At 38.7% G+C, this 26,344-nt stretch overlaps 1 protein-coding gene across 3 annotated transcripts in view; it reads right to left on the bottom strand.

The window, feature by feature from the left end:
• Positions 1-7,204: 7,204 nt before the first annotated feature.
• ZNF507 (zinc finger protein 507) overlaps positions 7,205-26,344 on the bottom strand; it is a 49,146-nt gene continuing 30,006 nt past the window's right edge. The window contains exons 5-7 of one of the 3 annotated variants that reach the window (XM_077830968.1): positions 18,933-19,037; positions 11,742-11,876; positions 7,205-11,584 (exon numbers count right to left, since the gene is read on the bottom strand). In XM_077830968.1, the coding sequence (XP_077687094.1) occupies positions 11,218-11,584; positions 11,742-11,876; positions 18,933-19,037 (607 nt within the window). In that variant the 3' untranslated portion in view covers positions 7,205-11,217. Of the gene's footprint in view, positions 11,585-11,741; positions 11,877-18,932; positions 19,038-20,305; positions 21,513-26,344 lie in introns of those variants that run through there. The other 2 variants (XM_077830969.1, XM_077830971.1) reach the window with 2 other exon arrangements.

Below are 26,344 nucleotides of genomic sequence, written 5' to 3'. Positions count from 1 at the left end.
TGAACTTATCTAGTTCTTTTTTTGAACGCTGTTGTAGTCTTGGCCTTCACAACATCCTCTGGCAAGGAGTTCCATAGGTTCCACCTCTGTGCATGGTGTGGAAAAATACTTCCTTTTGTTTGTTTTAAACCCCCTGCCTATTAATTTCATTTGGTGACCCCTAGTTCTTGTGTTATGAGACACAGTAAATAACACTTCCTTATTTACTTTCTCCACACCACTCATGGTTTTATAGACCTCTATCATATTCTGCCTTACTCATCTCTTTTCAAAGCTGAAAAGTCCCATTCTTATTAATCACTCCTCATATGGCTGCAGTTCAATACCCCTAATCAGGTGAATTCATTTATGTTAAAGTTGTTGATCCTCTGGGAATTCATGAATTCTTCTCACTTGTCCAAATATTCTTGAACAGTATGAGCTTATGAATTATAGATGAAGGAACTTAGAGCTTTTATTCATGAAGATATTTACAAATCAGTTTAGTTATTCAACCAGCTCAACTAGTTACCCACATTGGAAACTGAACCTAGGTATTAGGGTTTGTGTAAAATACCACACAAGGTTTAATAAGCACAATAAGGACCTCACTTTTGGATCTCATTCAATAGATATCAACTATTGCCTCTCCTAGCATTAGGCAACGATATTGGTTCAACATTACTATGAGAGAAGAATCACTTTGAGTTGCTAACACAGCTTTCTGGAAAAAGAAAAGGAGTACTTGTGGCACCTTAGAGACTAACCAATTTATTTGAGCATGAGCTTTCGTGAGCTACAGCTCACTTCATTGGATGCATACCGTGGAAACTGCAGCAGGCTTTATATACACACAGAGAATATGAAACAGTACCTCCTCCCACCCCACTGTCCTGCTGGTAATAGCTTATCTAAAGTGATCATCAAGTTGCGCCATTTCCAGCACAAATCCAGGTTTTCTCACCCTCCACCCCCGCCCCACAAATTCACTCTCCTGCTGGTGATAGCCCATCCAAAGTGACAACTCTCTACACAATGTGCATGATAATCAAGTTGGGCCATTTCCTGCACAAATCCAGGTTTTCTCACCCCCCCACCCCCCTCCCAAAAACCACACACACAAACTCACTCTCCTGCTGGTAATAGCTCATCCAAAGTGACCACTCTCCCTACAATGTGCATGGTAATCAAGGTGGGCCATGTCCAGCACAAATCCAGGTTTTCTCACCCCCCTACCCCCATACACACACAAACTCACTCTCCTGCTGGTAATAGCTCATCCAAACTGACCACTCTCCAAGTTTAAATCCAAGTTAAACCAGAACATCTGGGGGCGGGGGGTAGGAAAAAACAAGGGGAAATAGGCTACCTTGCATAATGACTTAGCCACTCCCAGTCTCTATTTAAGCCTAAATTAATAGTATCCAATTTGCAAATGAATTCCAATTCAGCAGTTTCTCGCTGGAGTCTGGATTTGAAGTTTTTTTGTTTTAAGATAGCGACCTTCATGTCTGTGATTGCGTGACCAGAGAGATTGAAGTGTTCTCCGACTGGTTTATGAATGTTATAATTCTTGACATCTGATTTGTGTCTATTTATTCTTTTACGTAGAGACTGTCCAGTTTGACCAATGTAAATGGCAGAGGGGCATTGCTGGCACATGATGGCATATATCACATTGGTGGATGTGCAGGTGAACGAGCCTCTGATAGTGTGGCTGATGTTATTAGGCCCTGTGATGGTGTCCCCTGAATAGATATGTGAGCACAGTTGGCAACGGGCTTTGTTGCAAGGATAAGTTCCTGGGTTAGTTGTTCTGTTGTGTGGTATGTGGTTGTTGGTGAGTATTTGCTTCAGGTTGCGGGGCTGTCTGTAGGCAAGGACTGGCCTGTCTCCCAAGATTTGTGAGAGTGTTGGGTCATCCTTTAGGATAGGTTGTAGATCCTTAATAATGCGTTGGAGGGGTTTTAGTTGGGGGCTGAGGGTGACGGCTAGTGGCGTTCTGTTATTTTCTTTGTTTCTTTGTTTCTAACAAAGAAGTGGCTAAGTCATTATGCAAGGTAGCCTATTTCCCCTTGTTTTTTCCTACCCCCCCCCCCCCCCGATGTTCTGGTTTAACTTGGATTTAAACTTGGAGAGTGGTCAGTTTGGATGAGCTGTTACCAGCAGGAGAGTGAGTTTGTGTGTGTATGGGGGTGGGGGGGTGAGAAAACCTGGATTTGTGCTGGACATGGCCCACCTTGATTACCATGCACATTGTAGGGAGAGTGGTCACTTTGGATGAGCTATTACCAGCAGGAGAGTGAGTTTGTGTGTGTGGTTTTGGGAAGGGGGTGGGGGGGGGGTGAGAAAACCTGGATTTGTGCAGGAAATGGCCCAACTTGATTATCATGCACATTGTGTAGAGAGTTGTCACTTTGGATGGGCTATCACCAGCAGGAGAGTGAATTTGTGGGGGGGGGGAGGGTGGAGGATGAGAAAACCTGGATTTGTGCTGGAAATGGCCCAACTTGATGATCACTTTAGATAAGCTATTACCAGCAGGACAGTGGGGTGGGAGGAGGTACTGTTTCATATTCTCTGTGTGTATATAAAGTCTGCTGCAGTTTCTACGGTATGCATCCGATGAAGTGAGCTGTAGCGCACGAAAGCTCATGCTCAAATAAATTGGTTAGTCTCTAAGGTGCCACAAGTACTCCTTTTCTTTTTGCGAATACAGCCTAACACGGCTGTTACTCTGAAACAGCTTTCTGGAGCATTCTGGGTTCTACTGGAATTCTTCAAACTAAATACTGACCGGGTCCCATCCCAGTTTAGCATATGCAGTTTGAGATAATCATATTCCAAGATGGTATATTATCCATTCTCCAGAAAGGAGTTCACTTAAAGTCATCTACATTGTGCTGACAGACTTCCCTTGTCTGCTGTCTGTTAGTCTTGTTGGGTTGGTGATAGAATTTAAAGTGAGGACTGTCACTTGTATGCTATTTAAAAACAAACAAACAAAAAAAGGAAATACTGAGTGGAAGTTTTAACCATGACTTGTTCTAGGACCTATTATGGTCCACTGGGGATATTTTAGATTAACTTTAATGTGATTAGGCAAGGTTATGTGGCAGTGCTTTAAAATGAAAGATTGTATCACTGTATAATTGGATATATTGTATTTTTATGACAAGAAACTGATTGTCTTGACTTAGTCTTCTAGTCCTTTTGCAAATAAGATACCTCACATAGCTTGTCTGAGATCTATAACAATCTTACATACTGTTTCATAATTTTAAAATTGTAACTTGTCAAACATGTGAAAGCTATAACCAGGTTTATACTTAAATACTTAGTTAAGGTCTCTAAAATTAGAATTCAGAATGTGGTCATGAAAAGACTACAGTATATTCTGATTATAGCTTGAGGATTCTAAAGAGTACATTATTAAAAATACAGCTGTCAATGTTAAATTCTTACACATAGTTTTGATTGAACTCTTTGCCCAACTGAGTATATTTTTCATTTACAAAGTTCACCCACTGTAAATAAGTGTGTGTGTTTCACTCACACACAGGATAAGATCCCAAAATAAATCCAAACCACCCAATCCTCCACAAGAAGCCCAAAGGGGAAATCAGCTTAACACAGTGCCCTTAAAGAGCAACAAGACCTGGCTTTAGAAGCAGCAGCATAGGTGGCACATTGGTGGACGAGTGTAGAGTATGGGAACTGAGGAATTATGAACTTGACAGAGTGTAGCATTAGGTCACTTTGTTTTTTGCACTAAATATCATAGGAGCTACAATATCATGATGGGATCAGCAGGAGTTAATCTATACAGAAGAGAAGTAATTTTATTCACATCAATGGAGGAAAAAAGTAAAGGTATATACAGAATATGGATAAATAAGGAAGGATAATTATTTTCAAGAAACAAAATATATGTACTTTGTAAAGGGGAGATAATCATGCTTTTTTTTATCACCACCCTTTAGTAGGCTGAGACAGAGTGTGACACTTCCATAGAACAATACATACTGAAATAACTATTTAAAAAGCCTTATATTTAAGTTTCAGAAATGTGTAAAATATTAACTTTTTTAAAAATTGGCCACTTTTTTTGAGCAATCTAACCTGTACCCTTTCCTGTACGTGTTATATTGGTATACATAGCACTAACTTTTTCTGCTACCTAAGATACTCTAAAAATAATTCGGAGCTTGTTCTTCTTTGGAAATACTCCATGGACCTATTTTTACATTTTAATATTATTGCTATTCAAAATATTTAACCAATACAAGCCTTGTTCTATAAATCCAACTATAAAATTAGATTACTGAATAAAACTGTATGAATACAACACACAGTCATTTTACAGGGTTACTGACTTAGTGGATGGGGGAAGATGTAGATGTAATATCTTTTTTTTCTTTTTTTTAAGTAAGGCTTCTGAGACAGTTCCACATTACATTCTCCTAAGCAAACTTGGGAAGTGTGGTCTAGATTAAATTACTATAAAATGCACAACTGGTTGAAAAACCATACTCAGAGTAGTTATCAATGGTTTGCTGTTAAACTGGGAGGGTGTATCTAGTGGGGTTCCATAGGGGTCTGCACTGAGTCCAGTACTAGTCATAATTTTCATTAGTGATTTGGATAATGGCATGGCGAGTGTGCTTCTAAAATTTGCAGATGACACCAAACTGGGAGGGGTTGAAGCCCTTTGGAAGAATTCAAATGACCTTGAGAAATTGGAGAGCTGGTCTGAAATCAAAAAGATAAAATTAAAGAGGAGTACAAAGTACTCCACTAGGAAGAAAAAAAATCAAACTACAGAATAGGGAATAACTGACTAGGCAGAAATACCACATAAAAGGATTTGGGTTTTATAGTGGATCACAAATTGAGTCAACAATGTGATACGGTTATGACAAAAGCTAATATTCTGGGGTGTATTAACAGGAGCATTGTATGTAAGACACAGAAGATAATTAGCCCACTCTAGTTGGCATTTGTGAGGCCTCAGCTGGAGTTTTGGGTACCACACTTTAAGGGCAGATCTACACTTACAACACTGCAGTGGTGCCAACAGGAGAACTTCTCCTGTTTGATGTAGTTAATCCACCTCCTGTCGACATAACCCCTGATGTAGACAGTGCTATGTTGCAATAGTTTTGGATTTTTCACACCCCTGAGTGACATAGTTATTCTGATGCAAGTTTATAGTATAAACCTGGCCTAAAAAAAGATGTGGATAAACTGGAGAGGACAGCAACAAAAAAGATGAAAGATTTAGAAAACCTGACCTATGAGGAAAGGTTAACAAAACTGGGCATGTTTGTTTAGTCTTGAGAAAAGAAGACCAAGGGTAAGACTTCAGTGTGTTGAGGGCTGTTATAAAGAGGATGGTGATCAATTGTTCTCCATGTCCACCGAAGGCAGGACAGGAATTTGCTACAAAGGAGACGAAGTTTTTCCTAATATCTAAGCTAACTATAAGGATAGTTAAAGTACTGGACTAGAGTAGCAAGGAGGTTGTGGAATGGAGGGTTGGGGGGAGGAGGGCAGGGGGAGATAATGGACTGCATGATCTCTAGCATTCCCTTCCAGCCCTACATTTTTATGATCAGTAGTTTGCTGATCTTTACCAGTAACTTAAAGGCAGCTGTTTGTAAAAACATCCAGATCTCCCATCTTGGGGAGAACATTGGATGATCTCTAGCAGCACAGTTTCCACTAACACTTCTGATTGGTTAATACAGTGCAAAACACAATAGTGCCCCAACTGTGAACAATTTAAAATTGTATAATGGCAAAATAGAATACCCTTACGAAATCATCCATGCATCTAAGGACATGTACTAAAGTCATATTAAAGTCTTCCAGATTAACTAAAGCAATCCGTTATAGTCATCACCTTGGAATATTAGCATATATGTTTTGGGTATTCACATAGCAAATTGTAGGTTAAATAGTGAGGAAAATGTAAATGCATACTGATGTGTCTCACACAGGGTGGGGGGAGCACCTTAACTTTTAACCGAAACAGATACTGTTTAATCAACATAGCTTGGGACTGTCAAGGAGCAAATAAGGCTCTTGGATTCTCTGTCCCAGACCAGGCACAAAATAGAGCAACCTGGAGCTGTTCTGCCTTGCGCCGGCCGACTGATTCTCAGGGACCATATACATAACTAGAAGACATCATGCTAAACTATTCTCCTTTGCTGTCCCTCCCCACTAGTGACTGCTGTGCGGGCTATGTGCCCACTGGAGAATTACACCTGAGAATTATTACTCTATGTACATTTGCTGAAATAACTTACTGTAAAGTTTTGAAAGCAGTTAGCCAACATTACCTTCGGAATAGAGATCTAATATTCCAGGACACCTAAATACACAGTAAAACTAAAGATTAATATCTTAAAATTTGTTTCTGAAAATTACATTTTCGACAATTCAATTTTGTTAATTTTGATTACAACAAATCAAAACCTAGGCCAGTATTAAGGAAGCAATTAAACAGGCCCTTTCTGACTGCCTTTATTTGTTGTTTATTACACCATTTTGGAAGAAATTGTGAAAACAAGTAATTTGATCTTTCAGCTCTACCATTTTAATCAAAAGCTCTGCACAAAGACCATCTTAAACTGGAATTACCTGCAAGTCTCTTATGTACTACATACTGTGAAGTTGTTTTATACTCACATACCCTTCAGTATAGAAGGTGCAACATTTGTCCATATTCTAAGGATCAAGGCTACAGTAGCTCATTGTATTCCAGTTAGATTATCTGATATTAAGTCTCATTATTAGTAATGCCTCCATTTTATTAACGTTTTCCTTCATCCCTATATGTAGACCTACTTTTGCTATGTTTTATTAGTGCACTGTGTATAAAAAATGGAAGTTAAATTTTCGTTCAAGTTTAATACATGTTTTCAATATAATTTGATATTCATATAATTTCTGTGAATTTCCCCCCTGGATTGTTAAATCCTGCATTTTAGAATGGAGAGTCATATTTTTGTTTTTAATGCGTTAATGTTTAGATTATGGCTTTGTGTGCCCTACAGAAGAAAGGCATTCTGCTTATATAAAGCATCATGATCTCTGTTTGGGTGCTCAGATTGGATTTGCACAATGGTACTTGCTTCCCATTTCAAAAGGTGTAGTTTGCTTCCCCCTATTAAATACTTGTCTCATACTGTACAAATAAAAGCTGAACACTAAGAAGTGTTTAACAAAAAAGTTTATTACCAAAATACAATATTAAAGTCAATACATGACAAACTCCTTTAAAGCAAAATAAATTATTCTAACGTACAGTATTTCAGAAGGTAGTTAAAGTAGAACTACAGACTTGCTTCATAGTTCCAAACAGACAATCTGTTCGATCAGGAACACAATCCTACAGAGAGCTTAAGGCATGCAGCTTAATGTGCTGGATAGTTTTATAAAATGCAATTCATTCTATTTTAATAAGATACAGTGTCAAAAGTAACTGCAGTCTTTACTTCAGTCTTCTAAATTTTTTTATGCTTTGGCTATAAAAAGCAGTGCCATAGTGTTATAATACCTTTTCTTAAAAAAATACATGTACTCATGTCCATGAATATCAAACGCAAATGTAAATTTCTATTAAATATATTTTATTCCTCAATACTTTGAGCACCCACTGTACAATTTATTTTAATGATTAAATAAGTGCTTGGGACAGGAGAATACAGTAACTCTGGCTGAATCCCACTCTCTCTTTCTAGGCCAAGTACAAAGTAGAAAGCTACAATGGAAGATTATAGATCCCCAGCTATTTCATTAGTAGAAAACGGAAATTTCCTCCATAACAGAATTGTAGGTATCTAGAACAAAGGCTTTAAGTTATAGTCCATATCACTGAATAAAATCTGCTTAGAGCAGAGTTGAAAGAAAAACAAATAGCACTGCAAGTATGATGATTTGCTAGTTCTGTGTGTCAGTAGAATCCTAAATATTTGTAAATGCTCAAAGGAATGGGAAGATTGAAATGGTGTAACCCTGAAAAGTGCTGTTAAAACAAACCCAAAACATGCAAACAAACTAACCACACAGGACTTTCCAAAGCAGGTGGTATGATCAGAATACTTGCTTTTAGGAACTGATTCTGTAATCATTCCACATTCATAGCTTCTGTTAAAGTCAAGGGGGAATTTTGAATGTGAATCGATGGCAGCATAGGGACAATCAATAAGGAATTTTTCTCTATGAAGATTGTTTGTTTATTTTCTGCAGGCTAGCAAGTAATTATTTCTTGGCAGTTGTAGTATTTATCCTAGTCAGATTTTAGAAGCTTCCCCCCCCCACTGCTTTAGAACAACACATGGTTAACCAAAGATTACTCGCACAAATAATGAAATGGTAAAGAACACGCTGTAAATAGCTATACCTTGGTTAGTAGTTCCAATATATTACAATGGGTCTTTGTGCATTATATTTGAACACTGCACCCAGAAAAAACATGACTAATAAAAAGTTTGACTTTGTAAATCTGGGCTCAGTGCCATCTTTCTCCTAGCTCATGCCTCCAAGTTCTTCACATATTTCCATTAGTGTAACAACTTTAAAATGCATGATCCATTATGGGGAAAAATTAAGTTAAGGTCATGGCACAGTGTAGTTTCCATGAGTTTAAAATAGGAATTTAAAATTCAAATTACCGTGGACTCTTTGAAAGCTATATATTTACCAGATTTTCAAATGACTGCAATAAATGGGATCTGTTAATACAAAAGAAGCTGGAATGTTAGAATGTGCTCTATGATCTCAGATATTAAAAATATGCCCAATAATTTCCTGGTTTTTTTAAACACACCAGAATTCTATATTAAGGATATAATATTGGTGTCAACACTGGTCACTAAGACAACACCAGTACCCTGATTAAATATTTTCCATCTGTGATTGAAATTGTTCATTATAATCATGTTTTTAAAGTGTCAGATTAGCCTGTATGAATATGAAAAATTCCCTTCTGATTGGCCTGTGTATATTCTATTTTTAGAAAAAAATGTAAAACATACAGAAGTTACTTTACATTTTTATTTAAAACATGAGAAATGTACTATGTTTAGTTCATGGATAGGTCAAACCTATTAGTGTAATGGGCTGTATGATGATAATCTTTATCAATTTTTAAAATAACATTTGTACATAATCTAATTTATAACCAAATGAATAGGACTATTTAAAGATAGAAAAAGTTCAAAATGTTTAAAAACAAATCCACTTTAAAAGATCACCAGTATAGCTTGAAATACAACTCTGCCCTTTATCCAGACTTTATACCCTGGGTTGCTTCTTAAAATTAAAGTTGTATATAAAAAACTATCCTCTTTCTTTCCTGTTTGACCAGCTTCACTGTCCACAGGAGAACTTAGAAAATCAACACAGAAATAGCACCATGAAGACTGTACACTACTCCTATGCCAGCTTTTCAGGTTTACATAGTTGTAGCTTATTTCTGCTAAAAAAAAATGTATAAATAGGTAATAAATACAAAAAACTTTCTGCATCACTCTTTAAAACGATAGTATACTAACCATTTTTAACAAATGAGCGACTAACCCAGGCATAACTAAACTGAGATGCCAAGAACTGGGCAGGCTTCAGTGCAATTACAGTTTTGAAGCTACCTTTAAACCAGAATTGAATGTTTCAAACTTCACCAGAATGTTTTAATCTGACTGCTAAAGGGCTCCTTTTCAAATGTTACACTTTTTTTGTAGCAAGCATATACTAAAACACAATTTTAGGGGCCAACTTTACAAGTGATTTTGGCAGAGTTTCCTGGCAATTAGCCTGCATACTGAAATTCCCATTGATATGTAAACTGATGTACATCATTTAAATTACACGAAAGATCAGCATTATAATTTTAGAAGCAAAATGGTTTTAAAAAGGGAGAAATTTCTAAGGGTTGCTTTAAAAATAACGCACAGCAATTACCAAGTTCCCTTTGAGAATCCTTATCACATGCATCAGTAATGTTTACTAACCATCATGGATCCTGTTCCTTTCTATTTTGGTGCAATGGAGGAAAGGTTGTTTCCACAAAGCAAGTCAATTTTTACTTAGAAATTATTTTTGCTAAATTCTCTTGTGAAATTTGAAGCATTTTATGAGAAAAGATTAGCATACCTTTTGAGTAATTATTTCAACAGACAGTGTGAGAGCCTGACTTTTCTAGGTATTTAGGGACCTAAAGATGTAGGTAGGCACCTAGTGCAATTTTCAAAAGTGGCTATGCACAGAGTGCTTTTGAAAATCCCACTAGGCGCCTATCTACATCTTTAGGGCTTAAATACCTTGAAAAATCTGCCCCTTTGTCAATTACATTTTTGGTGCTTGCCTGTTCCCACCCCAAGATTATGGCACTCATATATTGACATGAAAAAGTCACTAGTTAAATGCCAATTTATATCATGAGCCACTTGCTTTTAGAGGTTTGGCTGAATATTTTAAAGAAAGACCTTAAACAGTGGGTCATGTTTACATATGAATTTAACATGTCTAAAATAAGATCTTGTATTTACTTAGGATCTAGCCAAATAATTGGCAAGATACCTACTGCATTCAGGCCACACAGCTTCTGCTGCCTTGAATCAGCACTTTGGATTAGTGACTGAAGGAGTAACATCCAGTATTGCGTATTCAGAAAAGCTGAGCTGGAAAGAGTAAGGCCTTAAAAATAAATTAGGAGCACCCCACCATCTACCCCTCAGAATCAACAGTAAATTTTAGGTGAGCATTAATTCATAACCTGTATTTGGCCTACTGTCCTTTGCATTGAAGGAAAAACCAATATTTGCCTGAAATGAGTTCGACATCCTTAACTAAATACTTTCAAGCCCCCCCCCCCCCCAAAAAAAAAAGCGCCTTTTGAATTGAGCTAATACCTTGTTTAGCTCCTGAGTTTGAATTTCCTATTGCGCTAATGCACTTTGGATTAACACCAGGCATTGGGAAATCCAGACTCTTGGCATCACAGTGAAGGATAAAGGGTTAGATGGATCATTCCACAGTTTCCCCAAAATGGAGATTTAATGGTTTTAGCTAATTAAATTATGTCTGTAATTGTAACAAAGACTCAGATTGGGAAATCAGTAAATTTCACTTGCATTTCCTCTCTTGAGCAAGTATCTCAGGCAACATTAGCAAAGATAGAAAAAAAACATTTTAGGAAATCCTCTTCTTTTTAGCTGATAGTTTCATCTAGGTGGAGTTTTGAGTTGCATTGTGGTCCTTATTTAGAATGATGTTTATGATTTCACCCTCATGTTCTTTCATATGATCCAACAGATTTTCTTTGTTGGTGGACTCAAAACCACAAATACAACAGCAGAAGAGTAGAACACAGTATTCTGTGCCAAGATGAGGCTGACTGGAGTTCTTTTCTAAATTGCATGAGGTATTAATTGTTGGATTAAGTTTTTGATTTTCATTAGAACCTGAAATTTCATTAGTAGTCTGATTAATGGACTCTGAAAATGACACCAAGTTCTCTGAACTCCCTAGAACAGGTACTAAACTTTCATCCGTGCTTTCTAATAGCGTCTTTCCAGGTAGCTGCCCTTGAAACCTAAAAAATAAGAAAAAAAAAAATTTTTTTAAAAAGTCAGGTTTTTTTTTGTTTGTTTAAATTTGCAGATTGTAGTTTATCTTGGGTCAAGGTTGGGTGCTTTCAAAAGTCTAGATTAAAGGATTCTAGTTTGTAAGGAAGTTTCATACATACACACCTGCCGCTTTGTGAAATTGCATCATTAATAGCCTTGTTCACTTGTTCATAATTATAATTTTGGTCACTTGCATGTTTCCACATATGGGACTTCAGAGAAGGAGGGTGGCTGCATACATATCCACAAAGAGAACATCTGAAAAACAATGAGCGTAAGAGAAGGTATTTGAAGTGAAGTCAAATACCTCACTTTTTTACTAAATTTTCTTAAACAGGTCAAATGAGATAATACAGCAGAGAACTAATTCCCCTTCTCTCCTAACATGTGGTCAAAGAGAAATTTCTCCATGTTGCAGCAATTCCAGTATATCATAATAATTTAATGCCACTATAAATAAAGCATGTCAACCCTTCCTTGTTTTAAGTTTATACCCTGGCCAAGTAAATGTGAATAAAACTTCACATGCAACATCTCAGTATCTAAAAATTATTTAAACCAAATTGAATTAAAAAAAGCAAATCAAAACAAAAAATGTAGAATGCCACTGTCAGTTTGGCCATTTATAAAAAAAACTATTTGAATACTACAAAAATGCACTAGTTCTGATCACTTCAACTTACCTTCCATTTTAGAAATGAAATTCAGTGTGTTATTAGGTAATAAATTTAGATTATCTTATGATATTTTGAACTACTGTGCATGTACAATAACTTGCTTCTCCATTAAATTTAGTTTGTATTCCTAATTGATATTTAATTCACACAGCAGACATTTTTATACCATCCCTAATTACATTTTGTAAGAACAAAAGTATATAAATAGCAAAGGTTGGTAAATGAAGGAAGACCTGGGAATTTGTAACAAAGGTGACACTGCAATATTTTCTTTTCTCGCTTCTTCATTATTCCATTAACTCCTCCCTTCTCAACACTAGTTACAATTTAAGATTACTGAAAACCCTCATGAAAAAGTCTAACAAAACCATAATGTAAATGTTTTTGGAATGTCCAATCATATTCAGACAATTATGTATTATGGAATTCAGCTGGATGATTCAAAAACCTTTGAGAAAGTTTCATAGAATGAGATCCTAAGTACGCTTTTAGATAAATTTGTATAGAATCCTACTCCATGTCTATAGAAACATATTGGCTTAATCCCAATTAAATACAATGGGACTTTTCCATAAATGAAAATGAAGAGTAAAGAATTTTAGAAGTTTTACGGTTAAAGTAATTTTAAGATATAAATTCATCAACACTCAACCTACGTAACAGACAAAAGGATATGTGATTTTGGGGCATCCATCACTAGCAAGTTGTGAAGCACAGGGGCTGAGGGCTAGGTGCCTCTAGCATTTGAGAAGCTCTAAGTAATCCATAATTAGATAGTATGCTAAAAGGAGTACTTGAGGCACCTTAGAGACTAACAAATTTATTTGAGCATAAGCTTTTGTGAGCAACAGCTTATGAGCATAAGCTTTTGTGAGCAACAGCTTATGAGCATAAGCTTTTGTGAGCTATAGCTCACTGCATCCGATGAAGTGAGCTGTTGCTAACGAAAGCTTATGCTCAAATAAATTTGTTAGTCTCTAAGGTGCCACAAGTACTCCTTTTTTTTGCGAATACAGACTAACACGGCTGCTACTCTGAAACCTGTAGATAGTATGCTGAATTTGATTATGATCAGAAACTGGCATTTTCACATTTTGTTAGAATTCCAACCTCAGGTAGTTGTACTCTCAGCCACAGTTAAGAATCTACTTCAGTCACAATCCCATCACCCTTCAACAACAGCCAAATTTTTCTGTCCAACTAGCCCAATGTCATCTCAAGTTATATTATGATGGATTTGTAAAATGGCTACCACCTGTTGAAAAACTTTAATTTTCAGAGCAAAAAATATTTGCTATTAGTATAACACCTGGAAACCCTGATACAGCACCACACAAGTCAATGGGAGTTTTGCCATTGACTTTAATGGCAGCAGGATCAAGCCCCAAATGCAGCAGCCTGAACTTGCAATGGCTGCAATTTCCACTAACCAGAAGACAAAAGAAAGGAAATTCTACCTACCGCTCCTCCACAGAATACTGTGGAGAACTCCTAATTTGAAAGGTTATATGAAGATATATAGTACACTACATGCATGTGGCAAGGAAGGCCTGCTCCACAGGGCATATAATGAGACCACGTTTTTTAGCATCACTATCTCTATTATATATCAGGAAATGTACAATTCTACGGGGGGAACAGGGGTTGTTTTGTTTAACTTTAATCCTTCTCAGACAAGTGGGCTTCTCAAATTAGAGTCAATGGATGTCTCATTCTGAATGAAAACTTTGCTACATCACAATCCTTCCATTTTAATAAATAAAAACAAATGCACACCTTTAAAATCCCAACTTTCCTCTTAAATCAGTAAAGTATAGCTAAAAGAATGTTTAATTTTGCAAAGTTGAATCAGGAACAAAAGGTAAAGATGCCCACCCAATCACAACTCCACCCCACATGCACATGCATTACAACAGTCTTTAATTATATGTCTGCAACACTGTTATACCCATGTTGATACCAGGATATTAGAGACACAGGGTGGGTGAGGTAATACCTTTTATCAGAAGAACTTCTGTTTGGTGAAAGAGAGGAGCTTTCCAGCTACACAGAGCTCTTCTTCAGGTCTGGAAAAAGTACTGAGTGTCACAGCTAAAACTACAAGGTGGAACAGATTATTTAGCATAAGTAAACACATATTGTAAGAGACCATTCAAGGTTAACGGGCCACTTCACCTTGAATGAGGAGAAGTCCGGTATATATGTGTTAATTACTTATGCTAAATAATCTGTTCCACCTAGTAAAAAGAAAAGGAGTACTTGTGGCACCTTAGAGACTAACACATTTATCTGAGCATAAGCTTTCCTGAGCTACAGCTCACTTCATCGGATGCATACTGTGGAAAGTATAGAAGATCTTTTTATACACACAAAGCATGAAAAAATGGGTGTTTACCACTACAAAAGGTTTTCTCTCCCCCCACCCCACTCTCCTGCTGGTAACAGCTTATCTAAAGTGATCACTCTCCTTACAATGTGTATGATAATCAAGTTGGGCCATTTCCAGCACAAATCCAGGGTTTAAGAAGAACGTCTGAAGGGGGGGGGTTAGGAAAAAACAAGGGGAAATAGGTTACCTTGCATAATGACTTGATAATAGAGACTGGGAGTGGCTAAGTCATTATGCAAGGTAACCTATTTCCCCTTGTTTTTTCCTACCCCCCCGCCCCCTTCAGACCTTCTTGTTAAACCCTGGATTTGTGCTGGAAATGGCCCACCTTGATTATCAAACACATTGTAAGGAGAGTGATCACTTTGGATATGCTATTACCAGCAGGAGAGTGGGGTGGGGGGAGAGAAAACCTTTTGTAGTGGAAACACCCATTTTTTCATGCTTTGTGTGTATAAAAAGATCTTCTATACTTTCCACAGTATGCATCCAATGAAGTGAGCTGTAGCTCACGAAAGCTTATGCTCAAATAAATTGGTTAGTCTCTAAGGTGCCACAAGTACTCCTTTTCTTTTTGCGAATACAGACTAACACGGCTGTTACTCTGAAACCTTTTGTAGTGATAATCAAGGTCGGCCATTTCCAGCAGTTGACAAGAACATCTGGGGAACAACCGGGGGGGAGGGGAACGTAGAGGGGGAAATAGTTTTACTTTGTGCTATGACCCATCCACTCCCAATCTTTATTCAAGCCTAAATTAATTGTATCCAGTTTGCAAATTAATTCCAATTCAGCAGTCTCTCCTTGGAGTCTGGTTTTAAATTTTTTTTGTTGAAGAATTGCCACTTTTAGGTCTGCAATCGAGTGACCAAAGAGATTGAAGTGTTCTCCGACTGGTTTTTGAATGTTATATTTCTTGACGTCTGATGTGTGTCCATTTATTCTTTTGCGTAGAGACTGTCCAGTTTGGCCAATGTACATGGCAGAGCGCATTGCTGGCACATGATGGCATATATATTCTTCAACAAAAAAATTTCAAAACCAGACTCAAAGGAGATACTGCTGAATTGGAATTAATTTGCAAACTGGATACAATTAATTTAGGCTTGAATAAAGACTGGGAGTGGATGGGTCATTACACAAAGTAAAACTATCCCTCCCCCTCCGGCTGTTCCCCAGATGTTCTTGTCAACTGCTGGAAATGGCCCACCTTGATTACACTACAAAAGGTCCTGCCCCCCCCACCCCCCCGCCCACTCTCCTGCTGGTAATAGCTCACCTTACCTGATCACTCTCCTTACAGTGTGTATGGTAACACCCATTGTTTCATGTTCTCTGTGTATATAAATCTCCCCACTGTATGTTCCACTGAATGCATCCGATGAAGTGAGCTGTAGCTCACAAAAGCTTATGCTTGAATAAATTTGTTCGTTTCTAAGGTGCCACAAGTCCTCCTTTTCTTTTTGTGGATACAGACTAACACAGCTGTTACTCTGAAACCTGTTCCACTTAGTGTTTAGCTGTGACACTGAGTATTTTCCCAGACCTCAATACGAGCTCTGTGTAGCTGGAAAGCTTCTCTCTTTCACCAAACAGAAGTTTGTCCGATAAAAGGTATTACCTCACCCACCTTGTGTCTCTAATTACATGCTCATATACTATTTTACTGCAGAACCCTTTCCTTATTCAGGTTTGATGGTACAAACTAACTGAAGTGACAGTTCAATACTTATTTTTAAATACTTATGGTTTAAAGAGCAGACTCCTAGCTCAGTCACTAAGCATCACATTTTTGCTTTCAGGATTATATAACACTATGGGATTAATGCTACTAGGGGCTCAGTACCTTCAGCTATCATTCATTTCAAATCAAAGCTGAAGGTGCTCAGCAACTTCCAGGATCACTGTCTGTACTATTCATCCATGGGTCAATATATGAGCATATTGCACAACATAATCCCATAGGAAATCTATAAAGTATAATGTGAGGAAAGAAATAGAAGTAAAATGAGTTTGCTGTTCTTGGACGCTGTTTTACAGAATGTATTTTTACATTACACTTTTAGCAAAAGACAATAAAGAGCACTTAATTTTTGCAGTATGCATTCATCTTGTGGTTCTATGTAAGACATAGCTGATGGAACCTAGGTCATTCTGCAGTTGTGTCTAGTATGTGGAGATCAGTTTCCCTATTTCTATAACAAATCATCATACAGATGTATTCCTGGAGACTTCATCACATGACAATATTTAATTAAAAATTAATCTTTAGTTCTGAAGACTCCAGGCCAGTGGCAGGCAAACTTTTTGGCCTAAGGGCCGCATCGGGTTTCGGAAATTGATGGAGGGCTGGTTAGGGGAGGCACAGCCAGGTGCCTAGGATAACCCTATACAGAATTCAGTTTAATTTGTGCCCTACTGGCTTAACCTGTGCTGAATGATTAAATGTTACTGTTAAATAATGTCCTAAATTGACATACTGTGGAAATTTTCTCACAGCCTTTGACGAAGTGGATCATCAGGGACATGGAGGCCAGAGGTGTGGAAGTTTTCAGTAATCCTAGATGACTGCAGAATGCTTTCCTACAGAGTGTAGAGCAGGGGTCTCAAACACGCGGCCTGCGGGGTTATTTTCTGCAGCCCGCCAGCTCCCCGTAGCCCCCCAAACCCCTCCTGCAGCTGAACCCCCTGCCCCGAGCCCCTGCCACACCTCTCTTGCATCCCCGGGGGCGGAGGGGAGACGGAGTTGGGGTGGGGATTTCAGAGAAGGGGTTGGAATGGGGGCAGGGAAGTGGTGGGAAGAGGCAGGGCAGGGGTGGGGCCTCATGGAAAGGGTGGAGTGGGGGCGGGGCCGGGGCAGCAGGTGGGGGGTGTCAGTGATGCGGGCCCTCGGGCCAATGTACTAGTCCTCAAGTGGCCCTCGTGGTCATTTGAGTTTGAGACCCCTGGTGTAGTGTGTGGCTGCAGCATGCATGGTATCTAGTGCTACTAGAAAGCACTTTGGAAAGGAGCATAGTGGGGAGGTTTAGTTTACATTTTGTAGTTGTGAAGAATTTAGATTTTTCTCTTGAGACCACAACTTTTGTATGCATGTGATTTATCCCAATGGCTCTGGTTGCTTGCCCAGTCTTGCAGTATGACTTGTTTAGTTTCTTTGCATTTTTGCTTTCATCATAGGTTTTCAACTCCTTGTTGCAAGTTAGCACTGGGTAGCCATGCTGAAGTATTAGAATTTCGTTTTTCATAACTGTTTCTCAGTATGTACCACCGGGGTGGGCAAACTTTTTGCCCCGAGGGCCACAACAGGGCTGCAAAACTGTATGGAGGGCCAGGTAGGGAAGGCTGTGCCCCCCAAACAGCCTGGCCCCCACCCCCATCTGACCCCCTCCCACTTCTCGCCCCCGACTGCTCCCCTCAGAACCCCTGAGCCATCCAACCCCCCCCCCCCTTGTCCCCTGACTGCCCTCTCCTGAGACCCCCTGATCCTAACTGCCCCCGCCCAGGACCCCACCCCCATCCAACCGCCCTGCTCCCTGTCCCCTGACTTCCCCAACCCCTATCCACACCCCTGACAGGCCCTCCGGGACTCCCACACCTATCCAACCCCCTCTGTTCCCCGTCCCCTGACACCCCCCCAACCCCATCCAACCACCCCCTGCTTACTGACTGCCCCTCGGGACCCCCTGCCCCTTATCCAACCCCCTGGCTCCCTTACCATGCCACGCAGAGCGGCATGTCTGGCAGCCACACTGCCCGGCCGGAGCCAGCCCTGCCACCCAGAGCACTGCCCGCATGGCGGCGTGGCTGCACGGGAGGGGCCGGGGGCTAGCCTCCCCGGCCAGGAGCTCAGGGGCCGGGCAGGATGGTCCTGCAGGCCATAGTTTGCCCACCTCTGACGTAGCATGTGGGGGCAGACTACTAATGGCACTTATTTATGAAATATACACAAACATAAGAGACTAGTGACACTCATGTTCTTTTCTAGGATAACACAATGCAACTCCAGGTTCTGTCTCACATGGAGACACTAAGAATACCAAATTAGCTCCAATACTTTTTGCTTTTGTACAAGTGTTAATCAACTGGAAATACAGAATAAGACAGGGAGAAAAAATAATTCATGATTACCTACCTACGCTATTTTTTACTTAGACTACAGAGAAAGCAATGAATCTGAACTCCACTTTATTTCATAAGGTAACAAAATCACACTACTACGGCTTTTGCCAACTCATAACTGTTACATACTTGTACTGTTCCATTAGCTGCACTGCCTGGTGCTCCTGTGGGTGGCGCCTCATATGACATTTCAAACTATTCATATTTGTTGTGGCGAAGTCACATACTCGACATCTGAAGAAACAACAACAAGTGAGTGATTCCCAACACCTTGATAGTTGACCACCAGTATTATTTCACAAATTAAAGCTTCAAGAGGTAGCAACAGGATATTTCTGAAAAACTGTGGGTAAGACTAATAATAGTTTACACAAGTCTAGATATTTATTATTATTATTATTTCTGTGTATCAGACTGTGTAGATTTTCAGCATAAAAATGTCAGTGTAATAGCCATTTTTCACAAGGGCCAAATTCCACCCAGATTTCCATCCTGTGAAACTCCACTGAAATCAATGAGTTTCACTAACTCTAAAAGGGGCTCAGATACACCATGTCTATCCCAAGGGTAAGTGCCAGGCTATGTTAGATCAAGGCAAAAGCTTGCATTTTACAGGTGTTGTATGTCATGTTCATGAGATGATCTTGTGCTTCAAGCTTACAAATTCTCCTAACTCCCTGTGTTAAGGCATCCACACCTTCCCATGTCACTTACATATTATCTTTTGCTTATTAAGAAACCTTAAGCTCCAGATCATTAGATATCTCTTTTTTAAAAAAATAGAAACTGGAGAGGAGATCAACAGGGCTGCAATTGGGTGCCCATGGAAAAAGTTGACACACTGCGCTGCTTACATATTAGTTTTGTTATTGAACGTTTAATTTAAAAGTCAAAATATCCCTCAGTGAAAACAAAAACATCCTAGACACCTCAAACCTAGATTTATGGCCACTGCACAATGTACATAAATACCAAAATACTGCAGGTAAAAATGGACCAACCTTCCTATAGATAGCAGATTAAAGCATCTCTTACTAAAGCCATTCAACTCAACTAAAATACTATCTGTATGTAATTTTCAGGAATTTAGCTATTTCTTAAAAAACAAGATATTGCAGATCAAATATTGTAGATATACAGCACTCTTTACTTATTTTATAACTTATTTTATAACTTTTTTTAAAAACAACCTATAATTAGAATATTTATTACTACATAAGGCATGAAAGTCATGTCACCTGCATGATCATTTCAAAGACAACCAGTAAACAATCCAGAATGTTTTCTATGCAATTACAAAGTACTTATCTGGCCAGGAACATAAGGTATGATTTGCCTCCTCATTTCCTATTCAAATCAATGGGACTTACACACACACACCTCAGGATCAGGCCCTAACTGTTGCTGGTTTGACAGTTACCAAGTAAATAATTACTCCAATTACATCATTTTTGTTTTGTAACTTAAAATATTACAACAAGGACTAACACCTAGACATACCATACAACAGAAAAAAGGGAACAGTGGTTAGCCAGCTTCTAAAGACTGAGTAGCTTCTCTTGAATTGCAGGTTTCAGAGTTACATACGATATGTAGCGCTTTAAAAAAAATATAATGTAATGAGCGTTGAGTGGCCACCTTTCAAAGCTCAAGAGGCAGAAGCAATTTAAATCTTGCCATGAGACTGACATTCTGTACCTTGGGAGAGCACCCTGTAACCTCCCATATTCCTCATCAGTATATAATTGTGATATTATGTATAAAGCATGCCTTGCAAGGTATGAGGGGAAAGGTCACAATCTACTGAAAGTAATTTCTCTATCCATATATGTATATCATTAATGCATGTGAAGTTATGAGAACTGTGTTGTATGGTTGTCACTCACACATGTTGTAAATTGGGAAATCAGCCAGATATTAGCTTCCCAGAAGCAACAGCAAGGAAAGTAACCAATGCCCAGGCAGGGTGTGAAACAACTCATCAACAGCCATTGTCCAGCAAGGGAGCTGCAATGACTTACCTGCATGAGGCCACACCAAGGGGGTTGCTCAATTTTGCCTGAAGACTCAGCAATGCCCCCCAGACATGCCTGGACTTGTGTTCTACAAGCACATGGAATGAGGATATAAAACTGAACACAGGGGGCCCAGGTTTGGCCTTTTCTCCTGCCCCCACCTATGCTGCAAGCAACTAAAGGTATGTCTACACTTGCAGAGTTTTTGCATTTTAAGTTTCACCGGTCCCGTGAAAGTAAAGCACTGGTTTGTGTACTCACTTAATTCCTCAGGCATCAGAGTGTGTTTACATGAGCAGCACTTCCATCGCTGATGAGAGCAGCACTCTAGGGCAGCTATCCCACAGTGCAGCTCTCTCCAGTTTGACAACGGGTCTTGTGGGAAGTCGGGGGGGGGGGGGGAGAGAGGAGGGGTGATCGCGGTGCATCCTGGGTCCCTGCACAGCCTCCTCTCCCCCAAACACTGATCAGCTCCAATAGCTCAGCATTGCTCCAAGCAGGGGATCGTTTGTTCTGTGGAGGACGCATTGTCACCTGGCCAAATAAGTGAACACTTGCCAAGAAAAGAGGAAGGGGAGTTTCAAAGTTCCTGGGGCTTTACAGAGGTAGGGGTGGATGTCTGTTTACCTGGCAGCACAGCTGTTGGTCAGAGTGGTCATCTAGGCACTGTGGGATATCCTCCAGAGGCTAAAAGCTGTGTAAACAGCAAGAACGTGTCTTCACTTGCACATCACTGCAAAAGCATCACTTTTGGTAAGAGCTGTGTGCCTCTTGTGAAGGTGGTTTTCTTTTTGCAGTGAAACTTCTGAGTTTCACTGCAAAAAGTCATTGGCACGTGTAGATGCTCCCATGGTTTTTGACCAAAAAACGGACTTTTTCCACTTTAAATGGAAAGTGTAAACATGCCCTAAGGCCTTGTCTACCCTGCCACTTTACAGCGCTGAAACTTTCTCGCTCAGGATGTGAAAAAACCCCCTCTGAGCGATGCGAATTTCAGTGCTGTAAAGTGGCAGCGTAGACAGTGCACCTGCGCTGGTAGCTACTCCCCTCGTGGGGGTGGGTTTTTTTTTTTACATTGCTAGTGCCGCAACCACGTTAAAGCGCTGCCGCAGCAGTGCTTTAACATTGGTAGTGAAGACATACCCTAAAACACTGAGAAGAAGACAAGACTCCAACAGAGGAGATTGGCCAAGGTTTAAGGAACAAATCTGTGTATTAAGGACTGCACTATCCAGTGGGGTGAGAAAGTGCTTAATCTAGATGTTGCCCAGTCTAATAGGGTTGAGAGTTTAGACTGCATGCTTATATTTTATTTTATTTTGGTAACTAACTCTGACTTTTTGCCTATCACTTAAAATCTATCTTTTTTTATAGTCAATACATTCATTTACCTGTTTGTCTTTACCAGTGATTTTGTATGAAGTGTGTGGCAAATCTCAGGTTTTGCAAAGGCTGGTGTATAACCACTTTCCATTGCTGAAGTGGTGAACCAATTAATAAATCTGTACTGCCCATCTTGAGCAGTGCAAGACGGTATATTCCTGAGGTACAGTGCTGGGGGGATTTGGGTCTGGTGCCTTTCTCTGTGTGATTCATGAGTGGCTCTGGGAGCATTCATGCAAGCTAGCTGGGTGTGGGGCTCCACATGCGGTTGTGCTGAGTGATAACAGCATCTGGAGGGGTTTGCTGTTGGTCACTAGCAAGGCACTGAGAGAGACAGCCCAGGCTGGACAAAGTTAAGCGGTCCAACAGTCCCAGGCTGCACCCTGGAGGGAATCCTGTCACAGAGACAACCATTTCTAATTTGTCCCTAACAGACAACCCTGCCAAAGAAAAAAAACAGAAATCTATATTCGCCACCATTAACTTAGCTTAAAGACTGATTCAGTATGCTGACAGGACAAAACAGACCCTGGATATTTTGTGTTCTCTCTGCTTGGACAACAGGCTGCTTGAAACAACACAAACACCCAAAACCACTTGGACAAAATGGTTTAAAATGAAAGTGAGAACACATTCAAAATAAACTCAATGTGTATACAATACCACTTAGTATACAGAAACTCTAGATCAGTATATGGGAATAAGTTAGATCTTAAATCACTGCATATCTGGTATTTAAGGTTTCTCCAGAAATATTCACCTTCACAAAAGCAAGCAGGTCAAAGAGGCTCTCACAAGTTTGTCCTCGCTAAAGCTGATATCCTATGAAACAATAGATTTAATCACGAGGACTGCAATATTTACCTATACATTTATCCATTCTGCCTTTCCCCAGGAGCTTTCCTTGTCTCCTCAGAATGCTAATCACTATTTCTCACATACCCCACCTTACAAATGTACGTCAAGGCCAAGTTTCTGCTCAAAGGAGACTTCAGTAGGTTCTTCTTCATAAACCACAAGCAGGGTGGATAAAAATTGGTTTAAAAAAATAAAAAAAGAAATCAGATTTTAATTTAAATGATTCATTTTAATTTAAATTATAATTTAAAAAAATTGTTTATATTGAAATCTGAATTTAATACAAGATATGTTAAGACCTAAACTTATTATAAACTCTTAAAACATTTAAATAAAAAAATAAATATGCTGAATCCATAAGCCGCTATCAAAACATTGAGTCAAAGGCTGCTTTTCTATATAAAAAGAAAGAATCAGGGGAAAAACATGTGACTTTTGAGGTCAAGCTTTGCAAATTATGGCACAATAGGCCATCTACTGTATTAAAGGCTTGATCCTCTAAGGGAAGAGGCGCAGAGCATGCAACCAGAAAGAAGCAACTCTGGTGTCAAAGCAAGAACACTGTGAGAAGAAGGGACAACATTCTTCAGGGTGCAGCCTCTACTGTTGATTTCAAGACCTGAGAACTGGAAAAAAAACTTCCATGGCTGCACATCATTTAAAAAAAAAAAAAAAAAAAAAAAAGACCCTATTTGGGAATATTTTCGAAGAAATTCCTGTACCTCTGGGTAAAAAACAAATATGCCAAACGTAAACAGTGCAACAAAGAGGTGAAAGGCCTGGTAGTCAGAATGAAACATTATGAAAAATACTTCTCAGAGAACAGTGACTTTGAAGATGATATGGACATGTATCAATAACCTGGGTCAGCTGGTAGGTAAACTTATTTTTGCACCATTCTTATTCTACCTACCATATTTTACTATGCTAGTAAATTATATCTTAGATTGTCACAAATTTGCGTTTTGGGTGGATTACTTAAGAATTTCAAAATGTTTATGTTCAAAATATATTTGGTATGTTAGTTTGTGGGACTATTTATTACATTTTTACTGTTACTGCTGGACTTCTAAAATTACTTTTTATTGCTCAGTATGATCCTAGGTGAAGATTTCCTGTTTTAAAAGTAAAGTTTATTAGGAACATATGAATTTTAACCTTTAAAATCTCTCCACCCCCTCCCCCCCAAGCTGTTTGGTAGGTTGCTAGAGATAAGGGTTTAAATAGATTTAGATAATCCTTATGATTTATTATTATTCCTACATAACTAGGTTGATAATAAATTATATCATTTTAAACAGTGGTACACACAGCTGCTGTAGGAGTAATCTTTCATTTACAATCTATTTGTTTTAAAGCAGTGCATTGAGTAGCACTCAATGAATGACTTTTTATGATTTTGTTTCACGGTACATCTCAGAAATAAGGGGTTATTAAGATTCATCATTTGTAATGTCTACAACTTCAGATTCATCTGCTGTTACCACCAGCAGTGCTTCAACTAAACATACGACAGCCAGTAAATTACTTATACAAAACCCCCAAAACAAATCAAAAGTTTGTCGTCCAGTAAAACCACAGATGAGTTCATAATCAGGACCAACAAATTCCAGCAAGACTCCATAGATGAAAAGATTGGTTGGTTCATTTCTGCAACAAGTTCTCGTTTTCATCTTGTTCAGAACAAACATTTCATTGACATGGTTCACCCATTATGATGAGGCTATATTTCACCTACTGGATCAAACATTGTTCAATTTCCTTCTCAGACACTGCATCCAGCAATGTGTAAAGAACATTGACAGGAAATTCGTTAGTATGAGTCTAGATGGGTGAAGCAACATACACAATTATCTAGGAATATGTTCTTGTGTGACAACAGATGATGGTGTTCGTCTGTCTTACAGAAACAACTGCTATATCAGGAAATGCCCATACATTAGAATACTTAAAAGTAGGAGTAGTGAAAGTTATAACAACGAACTGTGAACAAAAATTCAAGTGTCGAGTGCATAGCTTTGTCACAATGCTGCAAATGTAGCACAGATGAGAAGAAATTTAGAAGATGATAATGAAGAGAACCTGAAACTTATAACGTATGGGCACAGTGCTTATATGATGCATCTTTTTTTAGCCAAAGACTTAAATACAACTCCAGGAATAAAGGAAAATGTTGAAATTGCAAAACACTTCCATAACAACCCCTTTGCTTCAGGTTTACTGAAAAGAGCAGTAGGATCCAAGCTAATTCTTTGCCAATACATAAACTGAAATTCAGTGGTTGACTGTTTTGAACTATTTATTAAGATCTGACCTTTCCTGATGTCAATTTGTGAAGAAAAATCATGACAAAAACAGATGGAACTATCACAGACAACATAGCTGAAATTGGACTAAAGAGAAATATAGAAGATATGCTGAATACACTGAAACCTATTTCCGTAGCCTTGGACAAACTGCTGCTGATGGAATTTGGAAAGAACTTCAAGAGACATTAAAGAAAGAAATACCCAACAACAAAGTTAAATTGCAGGCAGTAAAGAAGCAGATGGCTGAAGCACTTACTCCATTTAATTTTCTCTACAATATTCTCAACTCAAAGTACCAAAGTAGATGCATAATTGCTCAAGAAGATACTGCTGCTATGACAAAAGTATCTCATAATCACCCATCAATCGTGCCAAACAAAATAAATGTCAGAGACAGAGGTGAACTATTCATACAGTACATGTTCGTTGATGATGATTTAAAGACAGACATCACTCAACTGCTGGGAGTCACTATTTTAAGCACTTGGAATCAGAGTTTGGTGAAGTACTAAACCAGCTTTTCACTGCAGTAGCTCCTTCTGCAGGCAACAAATATTTTCTTATTTGGACTAATTCATTCAAAGCTGCAAAATGGACTGGGAGTTGAAAAAGAAGGAAAACTTGTCCCTCTCTTCAAGTCAATAAAAAAAACAAGGAGGGAGAGGGTGAGATCTAGTAGTTTTAACAGTATGAAAACAGCCTAAGTAACTTAGGAGGCTGTTGTCTCATCTTCAAGAGACTTAGGCGAACAGAAACTTAAGTTCAAGTCACTTTCAATGTAGACATATTTGAAAATGTTCCCAGGCTGACATGAAATAATCAGTTTAATTCACTGACTACAGTTAATCCCTCTGTTCCTTTAGCAAATCATTTAGTTGTAAATGTGAAATACATTTTTATAAGAAATTTATGTATCCAAAATATCTGATTGTTTCATTTAATAAAAATAAATTTTGTTGTTTTGTGTTTACATTCT

Source organism: Eretmochelys imbricata, chromosome 12 (genome assembly GCF_965152235.1).
Source record: "Eretmochelys imbricata isolate rEreImb1 chromosome 12, rEreImb1.hap1, whole genome shotgun sequence".
Taxonomy (NCBI): domain Eukaryota; kingdom Metazoa; phylum Chordata; order Testudines; family Cheloniidae; genus Eretmochelys; species Eretmochelys imbricata.
Note: the sequence above shows the minus strand (reverse complement) of the source record. Positions and strands in the feature narration are given on the sequence as shown.